The 16,664-nt window shown below is 42.8% G+C and overlaps 1 protein-coding gene across 1 annotated transcript; it reads left to right on the top strand.

The window, feature by feature from the left end:
- The first annotated feature begins 6,368 nt into the window (after positions 1–6,368).
- LOC146020327 (uncharacterized) lies at positions 6,369–13,876 on the top strand. The gene is made up of 2 exons (XM_083153349.1): positions 6,369–6,482; positions 11,206–13,876. The coding sequence occupies exon 2, from the start codon at positions 11,565–11,567 to the stop codon at positions 13,548–13,550; it is 1,986 nt and encodes a 661-aa protein (XP_083009475.1). The 5' UTR covers positions 6,369–6,482; positions 11,206–11,564; the 3' UTR covers positions 13,551–13,876.
- The last annotated feature ends 2,788 nt before the right edge of the window (positions 13,877–16,664 follow it).

The raw sequence follows: 16,664 nt of genomic DNA, 5'->3' as shown, positions 1-16,664 counted from the left end.
AAACCTTTCGGTTTTGGTTATGTTTCCATCAAAGCAGGTGGATTAGCGGCTATTAACCCCTTCCAATCTATTCATGTCAAAAACTGCCATCTTTTTGGCAAGTTACAGCAGTTTCAACATCAATTGAATATACCCCTGTCTGAGTGATTTTAAGAATGTATATGAGCATTTTACTTACAGTATGATAGTTCCCCTGTATAACCCACTGCAGACAGTCATGTGTTTTTGAAGCCTCACAATCACATTTCTATAAAAAGTGATGTGCATGATAAATTCAAATGCATGGAGCTTTTCCCTCTCACTGGGTGTCACCTAGCTTATTGATGCCCCTGCATGCGCCAAACTGGCACTGCATACAATTATCTGTCACAAGAACAGATGTGGATTATTAGATAGACAGTGATTAGATCAACTACTATTGGTCAACAGTGAAAAGAGCAACACAAATTGTCTATACATGAAAATTTTGACATGAGTTTTTCCACTTTTTTTGTGTCTATGTCAGCATCTGTCAACATGGATCCCCAATCAGTGTAATGGGTACTTTCACATGGTGAATCTCTTCTCTCGGCACACATTACCATTCCCTATTGTAGTCCATGTGGATCGTAAGGGGATACGGTCATTAGGTCTACACCAACGAAGTCGACAAGCATTGGGTCTACACATGTGTTTAGGTTGACAAGGGTCAAGGTAAACATGTGTCTAGGTCAACATGGGTCTAGGTCGACAGGTCATTAGGTCCACATGGGCAAGGTCGACATGGAGTTTTTCCCTGTTTTTTTGAGCCAACATGTGCCGACGGACGGTATTTTATGCCCTACCATCCACTAGTGCATGGAGGGAGAATCAAGTAGTTTGCCCGAAGCATTGTGAGCTAAGCGAGCAATGCGAGGGGATGCGGTGCACTTCAAACTGTGTCCATCTCGACTGTGTTGACATTCGGGTCAAAAAACAGTGAAAAACCCCATGTCGACCTCTTGACTGTCGACTTTGCGCATGTCGACCTAATGCTTGTGTCAACCTAATGCACTGTTGACCTAGTCCCATGTTGACATTGACCCATGTCGACCAAGAACCATGTCGACCTTGCTGCCTGTCGACCTAGTGGTGTCGACCCAATGCTTGTCGACCTAGTTGGTGTAGACCTAACAACCCACACCCATCGTAAGGTATAAACAAGTAATCTGATTGAAAAAACTAAACCAGCTAATACAGTACAATATAGTCTGTTAGAATATTTTAAATTAGCGCAATTGTGAATTCTAGAAAGTTCATATATTGCTGCCACACTTGTACTCTATAACACTCTAACATTTAACTTTACTTTGATCAGATTTCAGTGAGAAACACGCATTTGGGATTTAAACAGTTCTATAGCAAATACAATACAGTATATACAATGGTATCAGAGTGCGTAGGGAGAATTAGATAGAGTGATGATAGTATAATACTAATAAAACCATATGATTTAAAATCAACAATGCATTTTATTTATATATAATAGTCCATAAAAGCATAAACTAAGCTCCGTACACACAGAGCAATATGATTGCTGGCAATATATTGCTCAGCAATTATATTGCTCAGTGTCTCCTTTTCATCAGCGACAAGAGATGGTCGCTGATGAAAAAGAGATATTACCAGAGGAAGCCGCAGTGGGGAACAGCTGTTTGCCGGGAAGCTGCTGGAGGAAGCCGCTAGTCGCAGGAGCATGCTCCTGCGACCATTGCAGAGCTGGTCACGGGAGCGCACCCCTGATGACAGTCGCCCCGTTTGTACGGGGATGTGGTCGCTCAGCGACCATATCCCCAGCAATTCTTGCTAGAATTGCACCGTGTGTACAGGGCTTTAAGGTGTGTACACATGGTGCAATATGGTTGCTGAGCAATTTTGCCTTAATATCGATCAGCAATATATTGCTCAATGTACCGGCTTAATATCTCTCATATCATTTTTATCAGCGACCAGCGATTTTGGCTGACAATTGCAAGCTATTCTGTCTCATTCTGTCTCTTCCTCATTTTGACTAGAAATTGCTGGTCGCTAGTGCACAGTGCATGGTGCACCAGGGACCAGCAATTTTTAGCCTTATGCTTCTGCGACCATTAAGGGCTGGCTGTGGGAGTACGCTCCTAGAGATTTATCTCCCACAACACAAAAAACACACTGGCAATATGGTCGCTCAGCGACCATTTAGCCAGCGATAAATCGCCCTGGGTGTACAGGGCTTTAAGCTGTGTACACACGGGGGTGATATATTGCTCAGCAATATATTGCTCAGTGTCTCCTTTTCATCAATGACCGCAGAGGGAATCGCTGGTCATAAGGGGGCTAAAATACGCTCAGCGACCATGTTGCCAGCGATAAATGCCCGTGTGTACGCACCTTAGGAATGGATCACAATGTGGCAGCCCAGCCTCTAGATTCACAGAGGGCCAGAGAATCAACAGAAAAATACACAACCCAATAGTGGTATGGCGCCGATAGTATATAATTTAAACCATAAAATTCAGGTAAGAAAGTCCACAATTTTCAGTGAAGTAAACAAAGACCCTGTTCATCCAAAGGGCGTATTTATTTGTTTCTTCGGATGTTGGTACAGAATATAAAAGTTTATCCTCAATCAAGTGTACATAGCAAAATACCAACGCATTTCGTCAATAATGACTTCATCAGGGGAACAATAACATATCTTCCATCAAAAAAAGGTTTACTTTATATTTATATTAGAAATCCAAACTGTGGAGAGGGTATTCTTTATAAGTAACCCCAATATTTAATTCCTGAGTTTGGGTATACAAGATAAGGTTTCCTTTAAAGCAGGGGTCCTCAAACTATTTTGCTCTGGGACCCCATCAGACAATAAAAATAATGACATGACCCCAGCAAGTTACTGCAGAAGGTCATCACATCACATGTGTAGTCAGCAGGCTATATGGAGGCACTATGTGGAGGCACAAAATGATGGGAGGAGTCTGACATAACAGACAATTCAACAGATTTCTCAGACTCCTTGAATCACTGACTGAGATTAGAAAAGTTATCAGCCTGATGGTCGGCAACATGGATTCGCGACCCCATGCTGAGAAGGTCGGGACCCACTTTGGGGTCAGGTCCCACAGTTTGAGAACCACTGCTTTAAAGGATATAATTGCCAATACAGTGTTATTCCTCCAGTCTGATGAGAACATAGAATCACCAGAGGGATAAGGAGTGATACTAAATCCTCCAAAACAATAGATCTTTTAAAAATCACCAAGAAAAGTATATATTGATGCCAAATTCCCCCAGGTAAAAGGCCTCAGGCAAAGCGACCTCTAAAATGGAGCTCTGTCATCTACAGGGATAGCAGCCAGAACTTATGAAGAATACCCTCTCCACAACTTGGATTTCTAATATAAATATAAAGTAAACCTTTTTTTCGATGGAAGATATGTTATTGTTCCCCTGATGAAGTCATTATTAATGAAACACATTGGGATTTTGCTATGTACACTTGATTGAGGATCAACTTTTATATTATGTACCAACATCCGAAGAAACAAATGATACTTGTTTCCTAGCACGGCCACACCGATTTACATCGGGGTGGTCGTGTCGGAAAAATCGCGTCGATCGCATCGCATGCGATTTGGTCGCATGCGATGCGATCGACGCGACCGACCCGATTTTTTGATTGAATGAAATGTAAATCGGGTCCCTGGGACCCCGATTTTACATTGGATTCAATGTAAAATATTCCCAACCCCCCCAAATTTAACGGCGTAAACCCCACCCCACGATAGACGCCAACCCGAAGCGTGGCGAGCGCAGCGAGCCCGCGAGGGGCGGCGGTGCGCGTCCTCCGACCTTTTCATTCCCCTACTATCCACATCGGTGTGGAGTTGAGAATAGAATAGTGTGGCGAGCGCAGTGAGCCAACGAGCCCGAAGCGTGGCGAGCGCAGCGAGCCCCGCGAGGGGATGCGTATACCTGTGAAGTTATACTCGTCCCCTCGCGGGGCTCGCTGCGCTCGCCACGCTTCGGGCTCGGTGGCTCGCTGCGCTCGCCACACTATTCTGTTCTCAACTCCACGCCGACGTGGATAGTAGGGGAATGAAAAGGTCGGAGGACGCGCACCACCGCCCCTCGCGGGCTCGCTGCGCTCGCCATGCTTCGGGTTGGCGTCTATCGTGGGGTGACGACGGGGACATCTATAATGTGAAATGGGTCATATTGGCCCATTTCACATTTTTCACATTTTCTCACCGATTTCAATGTTAAAAAATATTTTAACATTGAAGCCTATGGAAAAATCGGGGGCATCGCGTTGGTCGCGTCGGGACCAATGTTAATGGTCCCGACCGACGCGATGCCCCCGATATTTTACCTTTCCCGACACGATCCTCACGATTTCAATGTTAAAATATTTTTTAACATTGAAGCCTATGGAAAAATCGGGGGCATCGCGTCGGTCGCGTCGGGACCAATGTTAATGGTCCCGACCGACGCGATGCCCCCGATATTGTGCCTTAGCCGGCAAAATGGACCTGATTTCAAAGGAAATCGGGTCCATCGTGTGGATCGTGTACCTTAACTTAAAGGTACACGATCCACAAGATTGTGGCCATGCTAGGAAACAAGTACCAAACAAATAAATACGACCCATCCTTCCTTTTGGCCTTGACAAAGGGCCCGGCGTGGCTCGAGACGTCGACATTATACCTGAGACTTTGGTGATGTATTAAAATTTTTATTTGCATCAAAAATCGTGAAGACTGGTGAGTGCTCTCTGAACAAAGTATATATATATATATATATATATATATATAGATGCAGGTACACTCCGGCACTCCTGTTTTTGTCCAAATAATCCTTATGTCAAAATTGCTTGGGTGCCCTCCGTGGGCAAGGTGGTCCCCATATAGAGATAGGGATATCAGCGGCACTCAGAAGTCTTTTTCAGGTTGCAAATATAAAATACTTTATTCCGACATGCTTTGGGGATAAATCCCCGTCATCAGGGAGCAATGTACAACAGGTTTTATAAAGGTATATATACATAAAGACACACCTAGGACATACCTCCACCAGTGGGAGCCCAGCCTACACTGGAGGCTCCACTAATGATCACAAGCTAAGAGCCACCAGGCACCGGCTGTGCCCATAACAAATTAAAAACAAAATCTAACAAACCACTCGGGTTGCTGTTATACATTCAATAATATACCCACTACGGTTTTAATAGTCAAATACATTCCATGTAATGCAAATAGTGTATTAAATAAATACATATTAAATATTAAAGATAATAAATGATCCAACCAAACAATGGCTGTCAACACAAATCCAAGGGTGGAACCTTACAATGCTAAATTTAATACTCATCATCCATATAGGGCACACAAGGGAAAATCAATGCAATCTCAAAAGAAACAATGTAAACCCAGTTTGTCATTTAGTCCTTTAGGTGACAAAGTGTCTAATTTCATAATCCACCTGCTCTCCATACAGAGTAGTATTTTGCTTCTATCGCCTCTACGTTTTAATGGAGGCAGGTGGTCAATCAGTTTAATGCCAAGGCTGGCCACTGTGTGTCCAGCCTCAACCCAATGCCGGGCAACTGGCTGATCACTAGTGCCAGCAATCATCGCGGTGCGGATGGCCGTCCTATGGTTTGCCATGTGCTCACGCAATGTAGTGTCGGTTTTCCCGACGTATAGATAACTACAAGGACAAAAAAATCACATACACCACGACTCTCGTGGTACAGGTGATAACAGTGGCAGATTGACACACATCGTTTTTCAAGATCTGTAAGACTAAAATAGTTTTTTGGCCCTGATAGTAGAACAGACTGCGTTGACAAAATTCCTCCAGCCTTAAGAAAAATTGTACAGCCATCTACATTTGATCCTCCCTCACTATCCCCTTCAATTAAAACATTTTCAAGACTCTTGTTAACAACCCCTGAGTGCAGTAAGGACTGGCAACACTCTAACCTTACGTACAAAGAAAAAATGGCTTTGAAGTCTTTAAAGGCAAGAAGGGACATACAGTTGTAGTCCGTTCTGTGGATGAAGGGTTAATCAGCCATCTTGTTTCTATTGAGGGGTTAATCAGCCATCTTGTTTCTCTGTGTCTGTCCCTGCTGATTTCAAGGTGGTTATATCCTGGCTCTTTTCCAGTACTCGCTGCTATCATAAACTTTGTTACTTTCCTTAGACACTGTACATTCTGTGCTTTCTCATAACTAATGAATACTACACAAAGGCGATGTATAAGCCACCCCACAAAGACACTGCTATTTCCCTACCTCTGCACCAAATATTAACCAATCATGTAATTGAACCAACGTCGTTTGTTATGTATAAATATGTCGATTTGTCATAATTAAATCAGAGTTCAACCTTGTATCTGTGGTCATCGTTACTGGTCATATCATATGAGGTTACACTCTCACGGAGCTCTAAGGGGTCTTCACACTGAGGTCAAATAAGGTAATTAATATATGAGGAAATCGATACATCGGCGCATGATCGATTTCCCAACAGAGCTGGGGGCTCGGCCACCGGGATGCGAGGTTCATTCCTACACAGATGTCATAAAGATTTTACAGTCTGCCTGAATCTGTTGTGAGGTTACGGACATACTCGATCCTGAACCTGTGACACCATGCCTGGGGTATGTTGAATGTCTTATATAGAAGTTAGAGTCTTCTATCATAGAAGTTAAAGTCTTCTATTTTTGTGCACATAACCTGATCTGGGATCAGATGCCGTACTTGGAGTACGAAGGAGACCTGGGGTCTTTAGTCTATTTTTGTGCACATAACCTGATCTGGGATCAGATGCCGTACTTGGAGTACGAAGGAGACCTGGGGTCTTTAGTCTAAATAGTACCTCACTTTGAACGCCCATTCTTTATTGGCCAATTGTCTTTATTGTATTGTCTTAAAGTATAAGTTTTTCTTTCATTCAATATCCCTGTGTGATTGGTGAGTATACACACTCGTGATATCTGTATTTCCTTGTAAACCGTGCGGCTGGTAAGTTCACGCACAATAACTTCACCATTTGTCTAATCTGACTACTGTATGCCAATAGACTTGCGGACTTTATGCTCTCCTTCTCGGAGTAACGCAATGTGAGGCTTCACATACAGTTCTCAGCAACAAAACCACTGGACTCTATCCACTGTCACGTAGACAGTCTGTGGTTTCCACTAACAAAATCATTATACATTTAAAAATTTTATGAGATGTCTAAAGTGAATACATAATTCTAAAAGTGAACAGACAAAGACTAACTCTCGCAGATTGCCGCTATAGGTGTACCTGCCTTTCTGTGACAGTGCCCCTAGTCTGTAAACTTTGAATTTTTCACGCTCTCATATTATAGTCACATATGTCACATCCTAGACACCCACAAATAGGAAACTGTGAAGATTGCCAGTGTAGTATAGTACTCTGGTACCATAACCCTGAAAGAGACGATTATTGGCCGAAATTAGTATCTGCCAATAGTGAACTTATAAGGTTCAAATCTACACTCACGTCCCTGTCTAACGGTACTGTTGTAGAGGCGGTCCTTGTATTAGGCTGCCATCTGCGCACAGACGTTATTCAAAAATACATTGATACACAATCATACCCCGACATGGGTGGAAATAATAGTAAGAATAAAACAGTCTATCCACCCCCATTACCTAGTGAAATATGTAAGGAATATGTTGCCCACAAATTATTACCTTGTTAATCCATGAGGTGGACAATATAATAGATGGGACTGGAATCAAGTCCCCAGTATTAATACCCCGATCCCTGCAATATAGTAAACAGCTGCAGACTATCCCCTTAACAAAGCACAGGAGATAACTGACATGTGGAATGAAATCACCGTACACCAGTTCAGCTTTGAAAGATCTATTTTCTGTTGAGCTCCCAGGGTGTACGGCGGATTCCTGCTAGGCTTCTGTGTCTTTGCTGGAAGAGGGGGGTTTGAGGGGGAAGCTGCAGTATTGGTCTCTCTCTCCCTAACACTGAACATCGCTGCCTATTGCAGTTTCATGTAAACAGAAACAGTGACAAATTTCTGGAAAAGATTCAAGAAGTGTTGAACCAAGGAAGCAGGTCTGCCGCTTCTGCATAATGATAATTTACTTGTTTCTACTTTCATTAATAATCTGCTGCCGGACCTCTGATACAGTAAAGGATTTTGAAAAACATTTGTGTGGAGGGGAAGCAGCAGGTTGTTTTGAAGTTAAAAGAAACACTGTCACACCATCACATACCCCGTTCACACGCTTCCAAAATCAAAACAATCCTAGGAGACAGAATAAACCATTCCGTCCTCCTAGAGACAGACTACCTCAGAGGGCTCCTGCGGGACCCCCACCCAACAGGCAGACAAGCTGCTATAATTATAAAAGGGATAGCCATTGGGCTAGAGACTGTCCGTTCCCTTCAAACAAACCCCGACAGGTCAGTAACCCCATACAGCCCAGTCAACCCAGACCAAGAGACAACCCCAGATTTCAGATTGACTGGCAGGGACTGACCTTAAAGGGCCATGACATAGGAAAACATGAATTTACTGTAATACCTGACTGCCCAATCAATTTGCTAGGCAGAGATCTTCTCTCTGTGCTAGAAATCATAATTAGTCCATCAGAAGCAGGAAAGGGAATTGATGTTTCATCACCACACTTGCTCATGACTGACAGTTCTGACCCAAACACAGAATTAGACACTGTAAATCCTCAGATATGGTCAACAGGACCTCAGATAATAAACTAATTAATTGTTCTGTAGATAGTACCAGACATCAATTCACTCATCTCAGCAATCCCTGCAAACGCAACCCACTTTAATGTAATAGATTTGAAAAACGCGTTTTTTAGCATTCCTATTGACACAGAGACCCAATTACTCTTTGCTTTTTCATTTGAAGGTAAACAATTAACCTGGTGTCGTTTACCCCAAGGCTATATTGACTCTCCAGTGGTCTATAGCATAGTCCTCCAAGCCACATTGGCTCCCTGGCACCCCCCCCATGGTTCTGTCCTGCTACAGTATGCAGATGATCTGCTTCTCTGTAGTACCACCGAGGAGGCCAGCCGGTTAGATGTTATCAGAATGTGGACACAAGGTGTCAAAAGCTAAACTGCAATGGTGTAAAACAAATGTCAATTACCTGGGTTTTGTACTCTCTGAGGGAGAAAGGAAAATCAGTCCACAACGCATACAGTCTGTATTGGGCCTGGTCACCCCAACTACCCAGAAGGATATGCTGTCTTTCTTGGGTATGGTAAATTACTGCAGACAGTGGATTTCTGATTGTTCCTATTATGATAATATCTTGAGACAATGCACACTCAAAGACAAACCCAAGGTTATAGAATGATCTAATGTAATGTTTTCTGCATTTGCAAAGTTGAGAGAAATGTTAGTAAAGAGTCCCGCGCTTGGCCTCCCGGATTATCTGTTAACATTCCATTTGTTTGCAAGGGACACCTGTACAACCATGGCAGGCGTGCTCACCCAACTTCATGGAGGCAAAATGCGCCCTGTCGCATTCTTTTCAAAAGTAATGCCTGTCACTGTGCAAGGAATGCCGGCTTGTCTTCGAGCCCTGGCTGCCTGTGCAATGGTTGTTGAGATGTCTACCACACTGACACTAGGACACCCTACTGTGTTACATACCACACATAATGTCCTCTCCATCCTCAAAGGTCTACACACACAACACATGTCTGCCCAAAGACTCAGCGGCTATGAAGTACTCCTACTAGGGGATCCTTCTCTCACTGTAAAATACGCAACAAACTCAGAAGGACCTGTCCCTGTACTAAACGCACTTTTAGGTCTTAAAGGACCTGACGACGAGGCGCCGCCTCAACATGACTGTACTCTGACAATTGACTCAGAAACTTCACCCAGACAAGACATGTCGACTGTGCCTATCCCCGATGCCGACATAATATTTGTTGACGGCTCCTGCAGCCGTCCCAATGACAACACGTACCAGGCAGGATATGCAGTGGTTACACTTCCAAACACCACCCTTGAAGCAAAGACAGTCCCCTTACAGTCAGCACAAGCTGCAGAACTCATTGCACTCACTCGAGCTTGTCACACTTACAAAAAACAAACCTGTCACAATTTACACAGACTCCAAATACGCTTACGGAGTTGTTCAGGCAACGCCGAGGCTTCACTGGCGCTGATGGGAAAGGCATATCACATGCGCAACTCATCACAGATCTCTTACACGCAATTACATTACCATCTCAAATTGCCATCCTTCATTGTAAAGCACACACTGGAGGAAAGGATGACATCAGCAAAGGCAACGCTCTCGCTGATACCGCTGCTAAACGTGCTGCCACTACAGCAACATATAACCTCACTCTTGCTGTCATCTCGCCTCCTTCGCTAGATGATACATACCTACTGACAGAATTACAGGCTGCTGCCTCTAATTCAGATCTATCAGATTGGACATATCCAATACTGCAGAAGAATCCACGGACTGGATTAATCTGCAAAGAGGGGAAACCATGTATACCCCAAACCAGTGCATCATTGTTCATAGTACATTACCACGGAGTAGGACACCATAGTATAGTAACAACTACTTTACTCCTCTCCAATGATTTCTACATTACTAATGCCAAAGAACTTGTAAAACAGTACATCAGTAGATGTATAGTGTGTCTTAGAAACAACCCAAACAACCCAAATAAAGCAAGACACCAACATTTAGAATACCCAACCACACCATTCACACATCTTCAAATAGATTTTACACATATCAATAATGCAGGAAGCTTATCCCACTAAATCAGAAGATGCAAAAAACAGTAGCCCGCATACTCACGCGAGAGATCATTCCGCGCTGAGGATGCCCGCTCCGAATCAATAGCGATAAAGGTTCAGCCTTCACAGCCAAAGTCACAGCAGAACTAGTCAAAGCACTGCAAATAGAATGGAAGTTTCACATTCCATATCACCCACAGAGAATGACTCCACAAAAGACTCTAGGTTACTCCCCCTTTGAAGTACTGATGGGCAGACCTTTCCCCACTCCCTGGGCAAAGAACCCTTTAGTTACCACAGAAGGAGACTTAGAAATAATAAGAGAAGAGTATGTCAGATCCCTAATACAGAAACTTAATGAAGTTGAACAAAATGTTATCTTTAAGAATCCTTCTCATCCACAGATACCCACTCACCCATTCAGGGTTGGAGACAAGGTCGTAGTGAAAGTGTTGCCGAGAAACAAGCACCCCGGAGACTTCACCTACGGACCAGAGACAGAAGTGGTCGCAGTCACCAGGACGGCTGTCCTCACCGACGAAGGACCAACGTGGATCCATTGCATCCAGAGTGAAGAAAATTCCACCTCCACCACACGTCAACACAGAGGTCGACACCGATCCCGAGACTGACACAGACGGGACGAGAGAGGTAATAACGGGGGCCAGTGGCTCTGACCTCCAACCTGGAGAAGACCTGCCGGCTGGAGGTGACGAGGAATCAGGGGTACAACATTCTGAAGCCAAGGACGACGCTACAGGATATGACTCCCCCCACCTTAGCCCTAGTGATTTTATTCGGGCTTGTTCTTTATAACTGTTTTGCTGAAGTTGATATTACTCAAAATGATGGACGCTTTACCTTCTGGTATAATTCTTCTAGCACGACTGTCGCTACTTTTATATTTTCTTATTGTGATATTGTATCTTGTTCAAACAATCAAGGCGGGAATCGAGGAGAACCACCGCTACCATGGCTGTGTAACATCCACCACACACCACACGCTGTAAGTCACGTATATATCTGTATCACTAGTACTTACTGGGGAGATTCTTGCAACTCATGGGGGGCTGTTGGGTGGAACACTAGAGCAGATACCACTGCCTTTGATATCAGCCAAGACTGGGGATATTACCCCGATGTTGGCATCCATAAATGGTCCAATGGTCGATCCTTACTAACCCGTATGTCCCTACGAAAAAAGGGCACTTGCAATAGCCAATTTATCATTAACCTAGAAAACCCAGCCCCCGGCGATGCCGGACTATATGTCATGGGTAAATATCAATCAGGAGAAAGCGGGGGCCCAAGGGGAAGATTCCATTTAAAAGACATGTATGATAACCCAGAATACACCGCCCTCAAAACCACTGTAAAACCTAAAACACCATCATCATTCTTTAAACCACATGTCACTACTTTTAATGATATGTTAGCCATTGATAATCCCACGTATGAAGATACCATGTCTATGGAAACAGGTTTCTCTGATGTAAACTATTGGTTAGAATGGATGAAGTATAATGCCCGCAAGGTTAATCAAACTGATTGCTATGTGTGTGGAAAGTCCAGACCCCATTTAGGTACTGTACCCATACACATACCACCTGAACAGGATAAATGCTTTTTTAGTTTATACACTGACACTGTAATAGAAGAAGCCAAATGTGAACAATGGAAAAAGGAATACCCCATTATGACAAAGAATACCAACCCTGGTAGTACTATAACTATTTACCCCGGTAATTACACTTGTTATTTCTCTAATAGTACTGATCAAAATGTTGTACAATTGAAATTATTTCCTGATGGGTATTGTGCTGAAAGAAGACATATCACCATACCCACCATGAAGAAATCTTTGGGAGATATCTATTTTATCTGTGGAGATATGAAATTGAGGACAAAACTAAATAGCCCTTGGAAAGGAGAATGTGCCCTGGCAAAGATTATTATGCCCATTCACATCCTCCCAGCCAACCTTCCTCAACCTCCTCCCACAGGTAACACAAACACACACTCTAGAGCTAGGAGAGATGCCCCCAAGGAAAGTTTCGATCCACATATATATATCGATACTATTGGTGTCCCTCGGGGAGTTCCAGATGAATTTAAGGCTCGAGATGAAGTCGCTGCTGGCTTTGAGTCTCTAATTCCCCAAGTGACAATCAATAAGAACGTGGACTGGATAAATTATATATATTATAATCAGCAGCGTTTTGTTAATGATACTAGAGATGCTTTAAAAGGTATTGCTGAACAGTTAGAAGCTACATCACAAATGACATTTCAGAATCGTATGGCTTTAGATATGATGCTTGCCGAGAAAGGAGGAACCTGCGTGTACATAGGTAAGGTTGATGGATGCTGTACTTATATCCCAGACAACACAGGTCCTAATGGGAAAACTACCCTAGCTATTAAACATCTAGAAGATTTATCCATCGAACTCAAGAAGAACTCAGGTGTCACGGACCCCTGGAGTAGCTGGTTTGGATGGTTAAATGATTGGAAACACGCACTAACACAAATAGGCATGTTTATTCTCATTATAATTATTGTACTTATGATAGTAGGATATTGTGTCTTTCCCATATGTAAGAAGATTGGTTCCAAGTACCTGGATAATGTAACACCTGCTATGCACACTGATCTCGCCAAAAGCCTTCCCTCACCAGAAGATTATAGTGAATATGTTAAAATCCATCGTACCAAACAAGATGCCATCTACAAGAATCAAATTGTCTAAAAAGGACATTGATTCTAAGAGGGGATTGAAGGGTTAATCAGCCATCTTGTTTCTATTGAGGGGTTAATCAGCCATCTTGTTTCTCTGTGTCTGTCCCTGCTGATTTCAAGGTGGTTATATCCTGGCTCTTTTCCAGTACTCGCTGCTATCATAAACTTTGTTACTTTCCTTAGACACTGTACATTCTGTGCTTTCTCATAACTAATGAATACTACACAAAGGCGATGTATAAGCCACCCCACAAAGACACTGCTATTTCCCTACCTCTGCACCAAATATTAACCAATCATGTAATTGAACCAACGTCGTTTGTTATGTATAAATATGTCGATTTGTCATAATTAAATCAGAGTTCAACCTTGTATCTGTGGTCATCGTTACTGGTCATATCATATGAGGTTACACTCTCACGGAGCTCTAAGGGGTCTTCACACTGAGGTCAAATAAGGTAATTAATATATGAGGAAATCGATACATCGGCGCATGATCGATTTCCCAACAGTGGACAAGGGGGGTTCCGTGGTGGTTCAGTCTATTGATAAATATGTGATGGAATGTCAATGACAGTTAGATGATACTAATGTTTATTCTCATCTTGATTGTGATCCTACAGCCATGTATAAACAGGAAGTTGCCAATATATTAAAAACAGCATTAAGTGAAGGTGTCATCTCTGCTGAAATATGTATAGCACTAACAGTGCAATATCCAGTACCTCCGTTGTTCTATACACTACCTAAAGTGCACAAGGGACTTGTGAACCCACCTGGCAGACCTTTAATGTCTGCCACGGGGTCCCTGTTTCAACCTGTCTCGGTGTACCTGGATAGCTTATTGAATCCTTGCGTCCAGGGTATATCTTCATACCTGAAATGTTGAGGGTACGCCGTATCACTAGCGATCCCACTGGGACGATGACAGCATTAGATGATATGATTACACGTTTTTTAATACGTGGTTATCTGCTGAGAGAGTTAAAGGCAGCCAAAAAGAAGGTGTTAGCCAGATCTAGAGAAGATTGCCTAAATGGTAGCCGTAAAGTTAAGACAGGTGTGTGATGCCCTGGATTAACAAGTTCAGCACCCACAGTGAGGATATTAATAAGCGTATGAAAAAGTTTTGGCCCATCATTAATACAGACAGTAACATCCCCGCACTTATTGATTCTAGATTGATGCCAGCATATTCACGTGGCTTAAATCTCCATGACCATCTAGTCAAACTTGATGTGTCAGAACTTGCTGTGGATGTTAAACCTAAGCACTTTCTCACTAAACCTAATGGGTGCTATCGCTGTGTTGGGTGCACAACCTGTAGCTCCCTATTGACTGGCGATCATGTGGGGCACCCCTACAGCGGTAGAAAATACTACATTAAACATGTTATCAACTGTACCGTGAGATTCATGGTGTATGTGATTTTTTGTCCTTGCGGTTTTCTATATGTCGGGAAAACCGACACTACATTGCGTGAGAAAATGGCAAACCATAGGACGGCCATTTGCGCCGCGATAATTGCTGGCAAAAGTGATCAGCCAGTTGCTCGGCATTGGGTTGAGGCTGGACACACAGTGGCCATCCTTCGCATTAAGCTGATTGATCACCTGCCTCTATTAAAACGTGGAGGCGATAGAAGAAAAATACTACTTCGTATGTAGAGCATGTGGATTATGAAATTAGACACTTTGTCACCTAAAGGACTAAATGAAAAACTGCGCTTACATTGTTTCTTTTGAGATTGCACTGATATTCACTTGTGTGCTCTATATGGATGATGAGTATTACATTTAGCATTGTAAGGTTCCACCCTTGGTACCGTGGTAACAGCCATTGCTTGGTTGGATCATTTATTATCTTTAATATTTAATATGTATTTACTTAATACACTATTTGCATAACATGGAATGTATTTGACTATTAAAACCGTAGTGGGTATATTATTGAATGTATAAAAGCAACCCGAGTGGTATGTTGTATTTTGTTTTTAATTTGTTATAGGCACAGCCGGCACCTGGTGGCTCCTAGCTTGTGATGACGGGCAGGTGGACATGTTTATCAGCGCATGGTCACAGGTGGAGCCTCTGGTGTAGGCTGGGCTCTCACTGGTGGAGGTATGTCCAGGGTGTGTCTTTATGTATATATACCTTTGTAAAACCTGTTGTACTTTGCTCCCTGATGATGGGGATTTGGCATTGAAGCAATATACAATATACATGTCAATAGGCATTGTTATATTCACCAAGACAGAGCATAGTCAACAGTCAGCAGCAGTCTATGGGACCGTTTCAGCTTATCCAGCCTTCTTGCTGGACTGACCCAGGGCTGTAGGAATTGCTGCGTGGTTCTGCTGTGTGGATTGCATTGGATTGAATATGTTGCCATGAACTCCTGATGACGGTCCCTTGAGGACAGAAACGTTAAACGTTGAGTATAATCTACTTTGACCTATATGCATTTTCATTAAAATCCACAGCTGGTTTTTACATTTACAAAATACTGGAGAGTGCTTGTTCTTCTCTCTCTCTCTCTCTCTCTCTCTCTCTATATATACCTTTGCAGGTTCTTTGTAGGATAGATATTTTAGATCAGCCACACACAAACTGTTCTGCTTTCTAATGTCAGTACCATCACGTAAGTTGTCATTTTCAGTTGATGCTAAGTAGACTTTCAAATAGATGGATCTATAGACACAGCATACAGTGCTTAGCTTTCAGAAGTTATTCTCTTGCCCACATTGACTTACACCCTGAAAGTTCTTTCAGAATGTGTAGGTGGTGAAGATGCGTGGACTTCCCCTGTCTGTGTTCTAATGGATGCTGAAAGAGAAAGTCTTGTTGTATAGATTCAGACCAAAAATATGTGAGAGAGGGGGAGAATGTGCTTAAGTTGAAAGCTTAAATCACACTTAAGTATTCAGTATGTATACATCATTGTTTCCAATTCTTGTCTAGAGGCACCGCTATTCAGTTCAGTACAGTTCACCTTTAACTAAACTCACAATTTGACAAATATCCCAAATGTTTGTATGTACTTGAGATGAACCACATCTAGGGCCAGATTCCCTAAGCTTCAAAAGTGATAAAATGGAGTGATAAACAGCTAGCCAATCAGCTCC

The sequence above is a fragment of the Crinia signifera genome, chromosome 7 (genome assembly GCF_055691185.1).
Source record: "Crinia signifera chromosome 7, ASM5569118v1, whole genome shotgun sequence".
Lineage (NCBI taxonomy): Eukaryota > Metazoa > Chordata > Amphibia > Anura > Myobatrachidae > Crinia > Crinia signifera.
Note: the sequence above shows the minus strand (reverse complement) of the source record. Positions and strands in the feature narration are given on the sequence as shown.

Coding starts and splice junctions, on each gene's coding strand:
- LOC146020327 (XM_083153349.1), top strand. CDS start 11,565: ATGACTCCCCCCACCTTAGCCCTAGTGATTTTATTCGGGCTTGTTCTT.